The following is a 17,622-nucleotide window of genomic DNA, read 5'->3' on the forward strand; positions in this document are numbered from 1 at the left end:
ACAGGATTCCTGCAGCCGCACGCTACATTATACACAGGATTCCTGCAGCCGCACGCTACATTATACACAGGATTCCTGCAGCCACACGTTCTATTATACACAGGATTCCTGCAGCCGCACGCTCTATTATACACAGGATTCCTGCAGCCGCACGCTACATTATACACAGGATTCCTGTAGCCGCACGCTCTATTATACACAGGATTCCTGCAGCCGCACGCTCTATTATACACAGGATTCCTGCAGCCACACGCTCTATTATACACAGGATTCCTGCAGCCGCACGCTACATTATACACAGGATTCCTGCAGCCGCACGCTCTATTATACACAGGATTCCTGCAGCCGCACGCTCTATTATACACAGGATTCCTGCAACCGCACGCTCTATTATACACAGGATTCCTGCAGCCGCACGCTACATTATACACAGGATTCCTGCAGCCGCACGCTACATTATACACAGGATTCCTGCAGCCGCACGCTACATTATACACAGGATTCCTGCAGCCACACGTTCTATTATACACAGGATTCCAGTAGCCGCACGCTCTATTATACACAGGATTCCTGCAGCCGCACGCTCTATTATACACAGGATTCCTGCAGCCACACGCTCTATTATACACAGGATTCCTGCAGCCGCACGCTACATTATACACAGGATTCCTGCAGCCGCACGCTCTATTATACACAGTATTCCTGCAGCCGCACGCTCTATTATACACAGGATTCCTGCAGCCGCACGCTCTATTATACACAGGATTCCTGCAGCCGCACGCTCTATTATACACAGGATTCCTGCAGCCGCACGCTACATTATACACAGGATTACTGCAGCCGCACACTCTATTATACACAGGATTCCTGCAGCCGCACGCTCTATTATACATAGGATTCCTGCAGCCGCACGCTCTATTATACACAGGATTCCTGCAGCCACACGCTCTATTATACACAGGATTCCTGCAGCCACACGCTCTATTAGGCTAAGTTCACACATCCTGTGTTTTGCATCAGTCACAATCCGTCTCCTTGGGGAATTACGGTAACCTGCAAAATATTTTGCAGGAATCCTGTATTTCCCCATAGACTTATATTAGCGACGGATTGCGACTGATGACCCTGCGTTGCATCCGCTGCGTCGCGGTCCGTCGTTTTTGACTGACCGCCGAGCGGGTAGCAACGCAGAATGTAACGTTTTTCGGGCCGTTGAAAACAACGCACCGCGCAGGAATCCGTCGCGATCCGCCAAGCTTGTAATGCATGTCTATGGTGCAGGATTCCGTTGTAATCCGTCTTACAACGGAATCCTGCGCAGGATTCCGTCATGCTCTACTGAGCATGCCCAGTATGTTTGGCACGCCCACTGGGCTGTCCCAAACACAGACGGATCATGACTGATCCGTCAAAAAACGGACGCACAGCGGATGTAACGGACGCAACTGATCAGTTTTTTCACAGGATTCCTGTGAAAGGAATCCTGTGAAAAACACATCAGTTGCATCAGTTGACATCTTGAAAATGACTGATCCGTTGCTGACGGACCTGACGGATTGAAAACACAGGATGTGTGAACTTAGCCTTATACACAGGATTCCTGCAGCCGCACGCTCTATTATACACAGGATTCCTGCAGCCGCACGTTACATTATACACAGGATTCCTGCAGCCGCACGTTACATTATACACAGGATTCCTGCAGCCGCACGCTACATTATACACAGGATTCCTGCAGCCGCACGCTACATTATACACAGGATTCCTGCAGCCACACGTTCTATTATACACAGGATTCCAGTAGCCGCACGCTCTATTATACACAGGATTCCTGCAGCCGCACGCTCTATTATACACAGGATTCCTGCAGCCGCACGCTCTATTATACACAGGATTCCTGCAGCCACACGCTACATTATACACAGGATTCCTGCAGCCACACGCTCTATTATACACAGGATTCCTGCAGCCACACGCTACATTATACACAGGATTCCTGTAGCCGCACGCTCTATTATACACAGGATTCCTGCAGCCGCACGCTCTATTATACACAGGATTCCTGCAGCTGCACGCTCTATTATACACAGGATTCCTGCAGCCACACGCTACATTATACACAGGATTCCTGCAGCCACACGCTCTATTATACACAGGATTCCTGCAGCCACACGCTCTATTATACACAGGATTCCTGCAGCCGCACGCTACATTATACACAGGATTCCTGCAGCCGCACGCTCTATTATACACAGGATTCCTGCAGCCGCACGCTCTATTATACACAGGATTCCTGCAGCCGCACGCTCTATTATACACAGGATTCCTGCAGCCGCACGCTACATTATACACAGGATTACTGCAGCCGCACGCTCTATTATACACAGGATTCCTGCAGCCGCACGCTCTATTATACACAGGATTCCTGCAGCCGCACGCTCTATTATACACAGGATTCCTGCAGCCACACGCTCTATTATACACAGGATTCCTGCAGCTACACGCTCTATTATACACAGGATTCCTGCAGCCGCACGCTACATTATACACAGGATTCCTGCAGCCACACGCTCTATTATACACAGGATTCCTGCAGCCACACGCTCTATTATACACAGGATTCCTGCAGCCGCACGCTCTATTATACACAGGATTCCTGCAGCCGCACGTTACATTATACACAGGATTCCTGCAGCCGCACGTTACATTATACACAGGATTCCTGCAGCCGCACGCTCTATTATACACAGGATTCCTGCAGCCACACGCTCTATTATACACAGGATTCCTGCAGCCGCACGCTCTATTATACACAGGATTCCTGCAGCCGCACGTTCTATTATACACAGGATTCCTGCAGCCGCACGCTCTATTATACACAGGATTCCTGCAGCCGCACGCTACATTATACACAGGATTCCTGCAGCCGCACGCTCTATTATACACAGGATTCCTGCAGCCACACGCTCTATTATACACAGGATTCCTGCAGCCGCACGCTCTATTATACACAGGATTCCTGCAGCCGCACGTTCTATTATACACAGGATTCCTGCAGCCACACGCTCTATTATACACAGGGTTCCTCCAGCCGCACGCTCTATTATACACAGGATTCCTGCAGCCGCACGCTACATTATACACAGGATTCCTGCAGCCGCACGCTCTATTATACACAGGGTTCCTGCAGCCACACGCTACATTACACACAGGATTCCTGCAGCCGCACGCTACATTATACACAGGATTCCTGCAGCCACACGTTCTATTATACACAGGATTCCTGCAGCCGCACGCTCTATTATACACAGGATTCATGCAGCCGCACGCTCTATTATACACAGGATTCCTGCAGCCGCACGTTCTATTATACACAGGATTCCTGCAGCCGCACGCTCTATTATACACATGATTCCTGCAGCCACACGCTCTATTATACACTGGATTCCTGCAGCCGCACGCTCTATTATACACAGGATTCCTGCAGCCGCACGCTCTATTATACACAGGATTCCTGCAGCCGCACGCTACATTATACACAGGATTCCTGCAGCCGCACGCTACATTATACACAGGATTCCTGCAGCCACACGTTACATTATACACAGGATTCCTGCAGCCGCACGTTCTATTATACACAGGATTCCTGCAGCCGCACGCTCTATTATACACAGGATTCATGCAGCCGCACGCTCAGTGTGAACTTAGCCTTATATACAGGGTTATTTACGGAAAAAAAAAAGGCAAATTGGACAAAAACTTCACACAAACCCGAAACATGGTCCAGACACAGCATGTGCCCTCCTCCTAATATCCGGCTGCCCCTTTACCCATCAGTCGCCTCCTGTCCCCGTCCACAGATTCCTCCTCCTCTCACCGGGAATCTCACACTCTTCTTTATAAAAATATCTCCAGGTCTCTCACATCTGAAGACATCTCCTCTCCTCTTCTCCTCTCTTCTCTCCTCTTCTCCCAATTTTCAGATCTCTCCTCAGGAGTCAATGGGGTTTAGCTCCGGACTCATTGTGGCCTCTTCAGATCTCTCCAGCGCTTTGTTTCCTCCATTTCTGGGGCTTCTTGAAGTGTTTGGGGTCATTGTGCTGCTGGAGACCCCTGACCTAGGACAATACCCGGCTTTCTGACCCTGGGCTCTATATTGCCACCCAGAATCCTCCAATAATCTTCACATTTCATGATGTCTTGTACAGTCAGGATCTACAGTGAGAGGCAGCAAAACATCTCCACCATATTTGCCTGTAGGTGCTGTGCTCTTTACTTTGTAGCCTCATTCTGTTTTCGGTAATCAGTAGAATGATGGCTTCACCATAAAGCTTTGTCGTGGTCTCATCTATTCACAAGACGCTTTCTCAGAAGGATTTTAGTTCCTTTTGTACATTTTAGCTTTTTTCTGTCTGTGTGTCAGCAGTGGTGTTCTCCGGGGTCTCCATCATCACGTTTTTTCTGTGTGTCAGCAGTGGGGTCCTCCGGGGTCTCCATCATCACATTTTTTCTGTGTGTCAGCAGTGGAGTCCTCCAGGGTCTCCTCCATCACGTTTTTCTGTCTGTGTGTCAGCAGTGGGGTCCTCCGAGGTCTCCTCCATAGCGTTCCATGTCATTCAGATGTGGACGGATAGTTCTCGCTGACACTGATGCCCCTGGGCTGCAGAATGGCCTGAATTTCTCTGGATCCTGATTGGGGCTTATTCACCTTCTGGACTTTCCTGTGTTACAATCTCTTATCAGTTTTCTCTGCTGTCCACGTCCAGGCAGATTAGCTGCAGCGCTATGAAGTGTTCTTCTGGATTATATTGTGGACAAAGGAACATCAAGATCTCTGGAGATGGACGTGTAACCTTGATATTGTGGATATTGTTCAGCAGTTTTGGTTCTCCCGTCCTCAGTTCTCTTCTCCTCTTTCTGTCCTCCATGCTTAGTGCGGCACACACAGACACACAATGCAGAGATTGAGGGAACTTCTCCCCCTTTATCTGGTTTCCGGTGTGAGTTTCTTATTGCCCACATCTTTTACTTCCCACAGGTGAGTGTGAACGAGCAGCACAGGCTGGAGACAAATCTGTTTACCCACAATTTTTGAAAGGTGCCGACAATTTTGTTTATTGAAACAAAATAAACAAAATTTTGTTTGGCTTATTTGGGATTTTGTGTGAAATTCTCTCGAATTTACTTTTTTTCTTTTTTTGTGTTGCCCCAAAACATAAAGGAAATAAACCTGTGTATAACAAAACGTGCGACTGTAATAATATTCTGGGATAAATAATTCATTCTTTGAAACAATCTCAAGGGTGCCAATACTTTCAGCAATGACTGTATATACAGGGCAGAACGGTTAGCACCGTACTATATATAGGGCAGCACAGTGCTTCAGTAGTTAGTACTGTAATATATATACTCACACACACACACACAATATATGGTCGCACAGTGCCTGAGCCCCCCGAGTGTATGGGCAGAGCTGAACGAGACCGGGTGCAGAGAAGAGCGGCCGGGACCATTAACCCCTTCACCCCCGGCCATTTGCTATTTTTTCCTCGCCTTCTTCCAAGAGCCATACCATTTTTTTCTGTTGTTATAGCGGTTGTTTTTGGCGGGATTAGTTGCACTTTTATATGACAGCATTAATTTTACCATGTAGTGTATTGGAAATGAAAAAATGCCAAGTCCAGTGAAACTGCGACAATAGAAGTGCGCTTCGACACTGTTTTTCCGGCTTTTTTCTGCCATGCTGACAGTTTGGTGATCCTGGCCTGGCGTTCGGATTCCCCGGGTCAGAGCGAGGCCGGAGAAACCCAAACCTGCAGCTTCATTATTATTTAAGTGGTGAAAAAAAAAAAATCAGAAGTTTGTAAAAATAAATAAATCTTGCATTTGTCGGCATGTTGTCGTTTTCCGGGCCCTGGGGCTCAGAGGCGGCTTATCTTTTGCGTCCTGAGCGGACCATTTTAATGATACCGGGTTTTGGGAGACGCGACGTTTTTATCGCCTGTTATGGTTTATTGCATTGTTGCCTTTTACCAAAAAAACCCATAATTTTGGAGTTTTTATTGTTTTTCCGTCACGCACTTTACCGATCGGATTGATTGATTTGATATTTTGATAGATCGGACATTTCTGAACACGGCGATACCAAGTGGGTGGGTTGTGTTTTGTTTTATTATCAATAGGAGAAAGGACGGGGCGTGAAATTGTGGCTTTTTTTTTCTTCACGTGTTATTGTTTTTTTTCTAGTCCCCTTAGGAGACTTGAAGCCGGCATTGTCCGGTCACTTCTGCGGACGCACGGCGAGCCGAGCGCACGACCCACATCAAAGTCAGGGACTCAACCAAGCACGCATTGATAGGTCCTTGGTCGTGAAGGGGTTAAGGGAACGGTGACCGCAGAATACAGGTTACTTGGGGTTATTCAGTGTGGGAAAAACAACAGCAGAGCTGCGATCTTATTGTAATGTCCTATTATATACAGGGACAGTACAAAGATCTGAATAGTGATCACCTGAGGGAAACAAGGAGGCGTCCACTACATATAGAGGAAAGAAGGCTTAATCATAATCGCACACACAGATTCTTTACTATGAGAGCAGCGAGACTGTGGATTCTTTCCAGTAAGAGCAGCGAGACTGTGGATTCTTTCCAGTAAGAGCAGCGAGACTGTGGATTCTTTCCAGTAAGAGCAGCGAGACTGTGGATTCTTTCCAGTAAGAGCAGCGAGACTCTGGATTCTTTCCAGTAAGAGCAGCGAGACTGTGGATTCTTTCCTGTAAGAGCAGCGAGACTCTGGATTCTTTACTGTAAGAGCAGCGAGACTGTGGATTCTTTACTGTAAGAGCAGCGAGACTGTGGATTCTTTACTGTAAGAGCAGCGAGACTGTGGATTCTTTCCTGTAAGAGCAGCGAGACTCTGGATTCTTTCCAGTAAGAGCAGCGAGACTGTGGATTCTTTCCTGTAAGAGGAGCGAGACTGTGGATTCTTTACTGTAAGAGCAGCGAGACTGTGGATTCTTTACTGTAAGAGCAGTGAGACTGTGGATTCCTTACTGTAAGTGCAGCAAGACTGTGGATTCCTTACTGTAAGAGCAGCGAGACTGTGGATTCTTTACTGTAAGAGCAGCGAGACTGGATTCCTTACTGTAAGAGCAGTGAGACTGTGGATTCCTTACTGTAAGTGCAGCAAGACTGTGGATTCCTTACTGTAAGAGCAGTGAGACTATGGATTCTTTACTGTAAGAGCAGCGAGACTGTGGATTCCTTACTGTAAGAACAGCAAGACTGTGGATTCCTTACTGTAAGAGCAGTGAGACTGTGGATTCCTTACTGTAAGAGCAGTGAGATTATGGACCTTTGTGCCACATGATGTGATTGATTCACTACATGGAGGCCTGGACGCCTTTCTTAATAATATTACATGTTATGGGCAGTAGATTCTGGGATGAGATGAGGAGTCAGGGAACTCGTCTGATTGAGGATTGTGGAGTCGGGAAGGAATTTATCACCTAACATGGGGGAATTATCTACCGCAATGGGGTTTTTGCTTCCTCTGGATCAGCAAGTTAAGTGTTAAATTGAACTCGATGGACTTGCGTCTTCCTTCGACCTTGCAGCACTTGTTGTTGTTTTAGCGCTGGAGCTTTTAATAGAACCTTCCCCCCACCCGGTTTTACACTCACATTCCACCTTTTTCAGCCTTGCTTCGGTTCCGTGGCGCCATCTTGTGACCAGAACTTCTAACTGGCCAGGGGTTAGGAGTTACATCACAAACTTCCAATGCATCTCTGTGTGAGCCAGGACGGGGCTCTCATAGACTTGTATTGAGTTGTGACCTCCAGCGCTCCATGATGCCGGGAGATCACAAATCGCTGTGATACTGACTGCTGAGCCGTGTATCTAACCCTCTCCTGTGTGATACTGTCTGCTGAGCCGTGTATCTAATCCTCTCCTGTGTGATACTGTCTGCTGAGCCGTGTATCTAATCCTCTCCTGTGTGATACTGTCTGCTGAGCCGTGTATCTAATCCTGTCCTGTGTGATACTGTCTGCGGAGCCGTGTATCTAATCCTGTCCTGTGTGATACTGTCTGCTGAGCCGTGTATCTAATCCTCTCCTGTGTGATACTGTCTGCTGAGCCGTGTATCTAATCCTCTCCTATGTGATACTGTCTGCTGAGCCGTGTATCTAATCCTGTCCTGTGTGATACTGTCTGCTGAGCCGTGTATCTAATCCTGTCCTGTGTGATACTGTCTGCTGAGCCGTGTATCTAATCCTCTCCTGTGTGATACTGTCTGCTGAGCCGTGTATCTAATCCTCTCCTGTGTGATACTGTCTGCTGAGCCGTGTATCTAATCCTCTCCTGTGTGATACTGTCTGCTGAGCCGTGTATCTAATCGTCTCCTGTGTGATACTGTCTGCTGAGCCGTGTATCTAATCCTCTCCTGTGTGATACTGTCTGCTGAGCCGTGTATCTAATCGTCTCCTGTGTGATACTGTCTGCTGAGCTGTGTATCTAATCCTCTCCTGTGTGATACTGTCTGCTGAGCTGTGTATCTAATCCTACCATGTGAGCCCAGAGACCAGCCGCCAGAGAGGGAGGATTCTGACGCCTGATCACCAGGTGGAGGGGTGCACGGAGGGCCACACTGTGTAACATTCGGGACAGTGACGGGCGCGGGAGGAGCTGAATGCTCGGATCTATGTCACAGGGAAAGTAACAACAAGGGAAGAGATCGGGATCCGTCCTCTCCTTCTCCCTCCACAGCCAATCATCTCCAGGGAGGCACCGCCGACCAGCCCCACCGTGCCCGCCGACCAGCCCCACCATGCCCGCCGACAAGTCCCCACCGTGCCTGCTGACCGGACCCCACCGTGCCTGCTGACTGGCCCCCCCACGCCCGCTGACTGGCCCCCCCACCGTGCCCGCCAACCGGCCCCGCCGACAAGCCCCACCGTGCCCGCCGACCAGCCCCCCCACCGAGCCCGCTGACCGGCCCCCCCACCGTGCCCACTGACCGGCCCCACCATGCCAGCTGACTGGCCCCCCCATCGAGCCCGCTGACCGCCCCCCCCCACCGTGCCCGCTGACCGGCTCCACCGAGCCCGCTGACCGGTCCCACCGTGCCAGCTGACAGGCCCCCACCGAGCCCACTGACCGGACCCACCACCGAGCCCGCTGACCGCCCCCCCCCCACCGTGCCCACTGACCGGTCCCACCGTGCCAGCTGACTGGCCCCCCCATCGAGCCCACTGACCAAACCCCCCCCCCCCGCTGACCGGCCCCACCGAGCCCGCTGACCGGTCCCACCGTGCCAGCTGACTGGCCCCCCCATCGAGCCCGCTGACCAAACCCCCCCCAGACCGAGCCCGCTGACCGGCCGCCCACTGTGCCCGCTGACAGGCCCCCACCGTGCCCGCTGACCGGCCGCCCACTGTGCCCGCCGACAGGCCCCCCCCCCACCGTGCCCGTTGACAGGCCCCCCCCACCGTGTCCGCTGACGGTGCCAGGCACTTGCCGCAGTAATGGCTCCTTAATGCTGCAGCCACAGACTTTAACCCCTTATCAGCTGAATCCTGAACCTTGGATACTATATAAACATTTATACAACAGGCGGGAATCTGCTCCCGCTGGCAGAATATGAAGGGCTGCATAACCCTGTACATGGTAAACTGCAGGCTATTCTCTGCTGTTATCAGCCACTTAAAAAGGTTAATTTTGGCCTACAAAGCCAAGAAGAAACAGGACAGCTTCTAGAGGACGTTCTCCAGTGTCATCATCCTCACCATTTCTGCTCTCCGTCAGTAACAAATGGAAAAGCCGGATGCTGGAAAGCCGCAATGTCCCGAGACTTGTCACAGCTGAGGGTCTGTCACAGTGTGAACTCCAGACAGACATTTCACCTGCACCAAGAAAGTGTAACAAATGTGATGGTGCAGACTGGACACAGCGCAGCGACCACCGGCAGCGATCACCGGCAGCGACCATAGGCAGCGATCACCGGCAGCGATCACCGGCAGCGATCAGGTCCCAACAGGCCTCAGGCCTTGGATATTTCCATTCATGAACAGAAAGCAGAGATATTGAAAATAAAGAGAAATTTACATCAACTTGAAAAACTACAGGACCCTGTGTCAGTAAACGGCCCCAGCATCACAGCTGAGATGTACCGGCAGCAGGACCCTGTGTCAGTAAACGGCCCCAGCATCACAGCTGAGATGTACCGGCAGCAGGACCCTGTGTCAGTCAACGGCCCCTAGCATTACAGCTGAGATGTACCGGCAGCAGGACCCTGTGTCAGTCAACGGCCCCCAGCATTACAGCTGAGATGTACCGGCAGCAGGACCCTGTGTCAGTCAACGGCCCCCAGCATTACAGCTGAGATGTACCGGCAGCAGGACCCTGTGTCAGTCAACGGCCCCCAGCATTACAGCTGAGATGTACCGGCAGCAGGACCCTGTGTCAGTAAACGGCCCCCAGCATTACAGCTGAGATGTACCGGCAGCAGGACCCCGTGTCAGTCAACGGCCCCCAGCATTACAGCTGAGATGTACCGGCAGCAGGACCCTGTGTCAGTCAACGGCCCCCAGCATTACAGCTGAGATGTACCGGCAGCAGGACCCTGTGTCAGTCAACGGCCCCCAGCATCACAGCTGAGATGTACCGGCAGCAGGACCCTGTGTCAGTAAACGGCCCCCAGCATTACAGCTGAGATGTACCGGCAGCAGGACCCCGTGTCAGTAAACGGCCCCCAGCGTCACAGCTGAGATGTACCGGCAGCAGGACCCCGTGTCAGTAAACGGTCCCCAGCATTACAGCTGAGATGTACCGGCAGCAGGACCCCGTGTCAGTAAACGGTCCCCAGCATTACAGCTGAGCAAAGATGTTAACCTGTCAGTAAGAGATGTGCGTACACAGAATCTCGGGGTCCTAGAGCCGGCAGCACGGGATAAACTTACTATGACTTTCCAGAGTCTCTGGGAGAAAAGGCGTCTCCCGATCCTTGATCGCTGCTGCGTGGACTTTACCCTCGCACTGCAGACACCAACCATTAACCCTTACACAGCCAGAACGTCACCGCCAGCAGCAAATTGTTCACTCAGGGCGCTGCAGGCAGCGTCTCTCTGTACGGGGGCAACGATTCGTCCACACGGAGCGCAGCCGGCGAAGACTCCCCCTGACAACTGCATCCCCCATCTGTACCGCCTGGGAGCAGCGGAAGAGCCCGGCCGGCGAAACCTCATCCGCAGCCAGTATAATCATCAGGAAAATAACAGAATATAACCCGGCGCAGGGGACAGGGACAACGCAGGGGACAGGGGCGGCGCAGGGGACAGGGGCAGCGCAGGGGACAGGGGCGGCGCAGGGGACAGGGGCGGCGCAGGGGACAGGGGCGGCGCAGGGGACAGCAGACGACGCAGGGGACAGTGACAACGCAGGGGACAGGGACAACGCAGGGGACAGCAGATGACGCAGGGGACAGCAGACGACGCAGGGGACAGGGACAACGCAGGGGACAGGGACAACGCAGGGGACAGGGGCAGCGCAGGGAACGGCAGATGACGCAGGGGAAAGGGGCAGCGCATGGGACAGCAGACGCAGGGGACAGCAGACGACGCAGGGGACAGGGGCAGTGCATGGGACAGCAGACAACGCAGGGGACAGCAGACAACGCAGGGGACAGGGGCAGCGCATGGGACAGCAGACAACGCAGGGGACAGGGGCAGTGCAGGGAACGGCAAACGACGCAGAGGACAAGGGCGGTGCAGGGGATAGAGGCAGCGCATGGGACAGCAGACGACGCAGGGGACAGGGGTGGCGCAGGGGACAGGGGAAGCGCAGGGGATGGAAGATGGCGCAGAGAAGACGGGCGCAGAGGGAACAGTGTGCAGCACAGGGGACAGGGGCAACTCAGGGGTCGGCAGACGGGGCAAAGGACAGGGGACAGCAGACAACGCAGCGGACAGGGGCGGCGCAGGGGATGGCGGGTGGCGCAGGGGATGGCAGACGGCGCAGGGGATGGCAGACGGCAGAGAGGACAGGCGCAGAGGGGACGTCACGCAGCGCAGGGGACAGGGTTAGTGCAGGAAAATAGTACATAGCTGGATAGGATAGGGGTCATGCAGGAGACCGCGCATGGGAAAGGAGCAGTGCAAGGGAAAAGGGGAGCGCAGGAACCAGCAGACAGCGTAGGTGGAAGGGGCAGCGCAGGGCACAACAGACAGAGCAAGGGAAGCCGGGCAAAGGGGCATCACAAGAAAAGAACATAGGAGTGAGCAGAGCAATGGAAGGGGACAGCAAACGACCTGGGTGGGAGAACTGAGCCTGTCACTTGTGCTCTGAGTAAGTCGGGGGTCTACACCGAGGGGCGCAGCTCAGGTTGGCTCGTGACCGCTGGTAATGTAGTTATATGCCCAGGTGCCAGGTCTTACTTTCATTTCAGGGCGTGGGGGAGGGGTGAATGAGCGTCGTGCCTTGTATTATGAACCAGCACCAGAAGGGGATGGAAATTTGATTTTGCCCCTCTATCATTTGTATGACCGGACAGGAGACCCCCCCCAGAGTCCAGGGAAACAATGAAAGCATTGTGCAGCCTGACGGGGTTAATTGGTGGCCAGGATGGCGGCCCCTGGCTGGGTATAAATGCCATCAGTCTCCCAGCAAGCGAGAGCAGAGTGACTAGTCCTGAGCCAGAGTCACACTGGAAGCCATGATAAGACTGAGTGTGACTCGAATAACCTCCGCACCGCCAGCCTCCGCACTGCCAGCCTCCGCACCGCCACCCCTCCGCACTGCCAGCCTCCGCACCGCTAGCCTCCGCACCGCCACCCCTCCGCACCGCCAGCCTCCGCACTGCCAGCCTCCGCACCGCCACCCCTCCGCACTGCCAGCCTCCGCACCGCTAGCCTCCGCACCGCCACCCCTCCGCACCGCCACCCCTCCGCACTGCCAGCCTCCGCACCACCCCTCTGCACCGCGAGCCCCCCACACTGCCAGCCCCCCGCACTGCCAGCCTCCGCACCGCCAGCCCTGAGACGGGGAACATCTCTACAGCAGCAGACATACAGAGCACAAGCCGTGTACTTACAGCCGACACCCGCCTCGTCTGCTTCATGTTCAGCCACTTCTTCATGGTGCGCCTCCTCCGCCCTCGCCCCGGAGACTGCACAGCGGAGTGGTTGTAGCAGTGTGTGGGTGCAGCTGCAGTGTGTGACACCCGGGGCCGGCACAGCCCGCAGCACAATCACATGTGTGTCAGGAACGTCTTGTGATTAGCAGAGCCTGTGCTGGAGAAGCAGGAGGACGGCGGCGGCAAACTACACAGAGCTGCAGAGGAGCCGGCCACATGAGGGGCAGCGCACGCACACAGCAAAGCTGTCCGCACAAGCAGCTCTGCTACATTCACCGGCCTCCCCCACACACTGAACAGCACAGGCAGCAGATCCTCAACTCATGAACCAGGCGGCTCTGGATGAGCTACAACCTGGCCCAGATAGGGGAGTGCCGCAGTACAGGGGGCACAGGGAATACAAGCATGGTGGGGGCAGCCAGGTGTGCGGACCCCAGGACACATCACTACATCCGCACTCCGCCCTCCACCAACACAGGCTTCATGCCCATTCCCAGGATAACACCTTCTCCCATTCTCCAGACCTCCTCTTGATTTCTCTTCTCCCATTCTCCAGACCTCCTCTTGATTTCTCTTCTCCCATTCTCCAGACCTCCTCTTGATTTCTCTTCTCCCATTCTCCAGACCTCCTCTTGATTTCTCTTCTCCCATTCTCCAGACCTCCTCTTGATTTCTCTTCTCCCATTCTCCAGACCTCCTCTTGATTTCTCTTCTCCCATTCTCCAGACCTCCTCTTGATTTCTCTTCTCCCATTCTCCAGACCTTCTCTTGATTTCTCTTCTCCCATTCTCCAGACCGCCTCTTGATTTCTCTTCTCCCATTCTCCAGACCTCTTCTTGATTTCTCTTCTCCCATTCTCCAGACCTCCTCTTGATTTCTCTTATCCCATTCTCCAGACCTCCTCTTGATTTCTCTTCTCCCATTCTCCAGACCTCTTCTTGATTTCTCTTCTCCCATTTTCCAGACCTCCTCTTGATTTCTCTTCTCCCATTCTCCAGACCTCTTCTTGATTTCTCTTCTCCCATTCTCCAGACCTCCTCTTGATTTCTCTTCTCCCATTCTCCAGACCTCCTCTTGATTTCTCTTCTCCCATTCTCCAGACCTCCTCTTGATTTCTCTTCTCCCATTCTCCAGACCTTCTCTTGATTTCTCTTCTCCCATTCTCCAGACCTCTTCTTGATTTCTCTTCTCCCATTCTCCAGACCTCCTCTTGATTTCTCTTCTCCCATTCTCCAGACCTTCTCTTGATTTCTCTTCTCCCATTCTCCAGACCTTCTCTTGATTTCTCTTCTCCCATTCTCCAGACCTTCTCTTGATTTCTCTTCTCCCATTCTCCAGACCTTCTCTTGATTTCTCTTCTCCCATTCTCCAGACCACCTCTTGATTTCTCTTCTCCCATTTTCCAGACCTCCTCTTGATTTCTCTTCTCCCATTCTCCAGACCTCCTCTTGATTTCTCTTCTCCCATTCTCCAGACCTTCTCTTGATTTCTCTTCTCCCATTCTCCAGACCTCCTCTTGATTTCTCTTCTCCCATTCTCCAGACCTCCTCTTGATTTCTCTTCTCCCATTCTCCAGACCTCCTCTTGATTTCTCTTCTCCCATTCTCCAGACCTCCTCTTGATTTCTCTTCTCCCATTCTCCAGACCTCCTCTTGATTTCTCTTCTCCCATTCTCCAGACCTCCTCTTGATTTCTCTTCTCCCATTCTCCAGACCTCCTCTTGATTTCTCTTCTCCCATTCTCCAGACCTTCTCTTGATTTCTCTTCTCCCATTCTCCAGACCGCCTCTTGATTTCTCTTCTCCCATTCTCCAGACCTCTTCTTGATTTCTCTTCTCCCATTCTCCAGACCTCCTCTTGATTTCTCTTATCCCATTCTCCAGACCTCCTCTTGATTTCTCTTCTCCCATTCTCCAGACCTCTTCTTGATTTCTCTTCTCCCATTTTCCAGACCTCCTCTTGATTTCTCTTCTCCCATTCTCCAGACCTCTTCTTGATTTCTCTTCTCCCATTCTCCAGACCTCCTCTTGATTTCTCTTCTCCCATTCTCCAGACCTCCTCTTGATTTCTCTTCTCCCATTCTCCAGACCTCCTCTTGATTTCTCTTCTCCCATTCTCCAGACCTTCTCTTGATTTCTCTTCTCCCATTCTCCAGACCTCTTCTTGATTTCTCTTCTCCCATTCTCCAGACCTCCTCTTGATTTCTCTTCTCCCATTCTCCAGACCTTCTCTTGATTTCTCTTCTCCCATTCTCCAGACCTTCTCTTGATTTCTCTTCTCCCATTCTCCAGACCTTCTCTTGATTTCTCTTCTCCCATTCTCCAGACCTTCTCTTGATTTCTCTTCTCCCATTCTCCAGACCACCTCTTGATTTCTCTTCTCCCATTTTCCAGACCTCCTCTTGATTTCTCTTCTCCCATTCTCCAGACCTCCTCTTGATTTCTCTTCTCCCATTCTCCAGACCTCCTCTTGATTTCTCTTCTCCCATTTTCCAGACCTCCTCTTGATTTCTCTTCTCCCATTCTCCAGACCTCCTCTTGATTTCTCTTCTCCCATTCTCCAGACCTCCTCTTGATTTCTCTTCTCCCATTCTCCAGACCTCTTCTTGATTTCTCTTCTCCCATTCTCCAGACCTCCTCTTGATTTCTCTTCTCCCATTCTCCAGACCTCTTCTTGATTTCTCTTCTCCCATTCTCCAGACCTCCTCTTGATTTCTCTTCTCCCATTCTCCAGACCTCCTCTTGATTTCTCTTCTCCCATTCTCCAGACCTCTTCTTGATTTCTCTTCTCCCATTCTCCAGACCTCCTCTTGATTTCTCTTCTCCCATTCTCCAGACCTCTTCTGGATTTCTCTTCTCCCATTCTCCAGACCTCTTCTTGATTTCTCTTCTCCCATTCTCCAGACCTCTTCTTGATTTCTCTTCTCCCATTCTCCAGACCTCCTCTTGATTTCTCTTCTCCCATTCTCCAGACCTCTTCTGGATTTCTCTTCTCCCATTCTCCAGACCTCCTCTTGATTTCTCTTCTCCCATTCTCCAGACCTCTTCTTGATTTCTCTTCTCCCATTCTCCAGACCTCCTCTTGATTTCTCTTCTCCCATTCTCCAGACCTCCTCTTGATTTCTCTTGATGCAAAGTTTGGTTTTGATTAGGATAATTATCCCAGCTGTGCAGTTGTTACAATGTAGCAGAGCAGGCGAGAGCCACCAGCCCGGAGGCCACGATAAGAAAGTAGTGCAGCAACTCACTGACTACAAGTGGAAAGCTTACTAAAGGCAGGGGATTACTTCCCATTCACACAGCTATTATTCTCTGGTATCATCAGCCATTACCAGGGACAGGCTGACTGTAGGAGCCAATACAACGGCCGATCAGGGAAAAAAAAACAAACAATCACACAGGAAGACCAAAGTAAGCGCTGTAAAGAAGATCTGTCGCAGATGAGAGCACGCAGGCGGCCATAGCTCTGCGCTGGATGTTGTGCTGCTGACAGCAATCCAATGCTGCGCCGTCGACAGCAACCGGACCCTGCGCCGTCGACAGCAACCGGACCCTGCGCTGCATAAAAAAACATTTCACTGGATGTCCTGGCGGCCTCTGTGCGCTGGGCTGTTACAGATCTGCTATACATCGCTCAGTGCACATCGCTTACTTTGATCTGTGTGAACAGGCGCAGTAAAATGTTACCGATAAGCAGTTACCAATCGCATCGTATCAAGCAGTCAGGTGGTCTGTGTAAGTGGTACTTCTCACATAGCGATATCACTGCTGAGTCACGATTCTTGTGATGTACCAGTGACCTCATCAGTGATCTCACTGTGTGTGACACTGAGCAGTGATCTGGCCCCTGCTGTGAGATCGCTGATCGTTACACACAGCGCTGGGGCATTTTTTGCTCGTTGCTCCTCCGCTGTGAAGCGCACATCGCTGTGTGTGACACTGAGCAGTGACCTGGCCCCTGCTGTGAGATCGCTGATCGTTACACACAGCGCTGGGGCATTTTTTGCTCGTTGCTCCTCCGCTGTGAAGCGCACATCGCTGTGTGTGACACTGAGCAGTGATCTGGCCCCTGCTGTGAGATCGCTGATCGTTACACACAGTGCTGGGTCATTTTTTGCTCGTTGCTTTCCCGCTGTGAAGCGCACATCGCTGTGTGTGACACTGAGCAGTGATCTGGCCCCTGCTGTGAGATCGCTGATCGTTACACACAGCGCTGGGGCATTTTTTGCTCGTTGCTCCTCCGCTGTGAAGCGCACATCGCTGTGTGTGACACTGAGCAGTGATCTGGCCCCTGCTGTGAGATCGCTGATCGTTACACACAGTGCTGGGTCATTTTTTGCTCGTTGCTTTCCCGCTGTGAAGCGCACATCACTGTGTGTGACACTGAGCAGTGATCTGGCCCCTGCTGTGAGATCGCTGATCGTTACACACAGCGCTGGGGCATTTTTTGCTCGTTGCTCCTCCGCTGTGAAGCGCACATCGCTGTGTGTGACACT

General features: G+C 52.0%; 2 protein-coding genes across 6 annotated transcripts in view; one reads left to right on the forward strand and one right to left on the reverse strand.

Moving 5' to 3' along the window:
• Positions 1-17,622, reverse strand: part of KALRN (kalirin RhoGEF kinase) — a 346,094-nt gene that overhangs the window by 223,404 nt on the left and 105,068 nt on the right. The window contains exon 1 of one of the 5 annotated variants that reach the window (XM_075316996.1): positions 13,087-13,297. The exons of the other annotated variants lie outside the window; for them this stretch is intronic. Coding sequence (XP_075173111.1) covers positions 13,087-13,131 — 45 coding nt within the window. The 5' untranslated portion in view covers positions 13,132-13,297. Of the gene's footprint in view, positions 1-13,086; positions 13,298-17,622 lie in introns of those variants that run through there. 5 annotated transcript variants of the gene reach the window in all.
• The window catches only part of CCDC14 (coiled-coil domain containing 14), a 323,631-nt gene that overhangs the window by 70,823 nt on the left and 235,186 nt on the right, over positions 1-17,622 (forward strand). The gene's annotated exons all lie outside the window — the stretch shown is intronic.

The sequence above is a fragment of the Anomaloglossus baeobatrachus genome, chromosome 7 (assembly GCF_048569485.1).
Source record: "Anomaloglossus baeobatrachus isolate aAnoBae1 chromosome 7, aAnoBae1.hap1, whole genome shotgun sequence".
Taxonomy (NCBI): Eukaryota; Metazoa; Chordata; class Amphibia; order Anura; family Aromobatidae; genus Anomaloglossus; species Anomaloglossus baeobatrachus.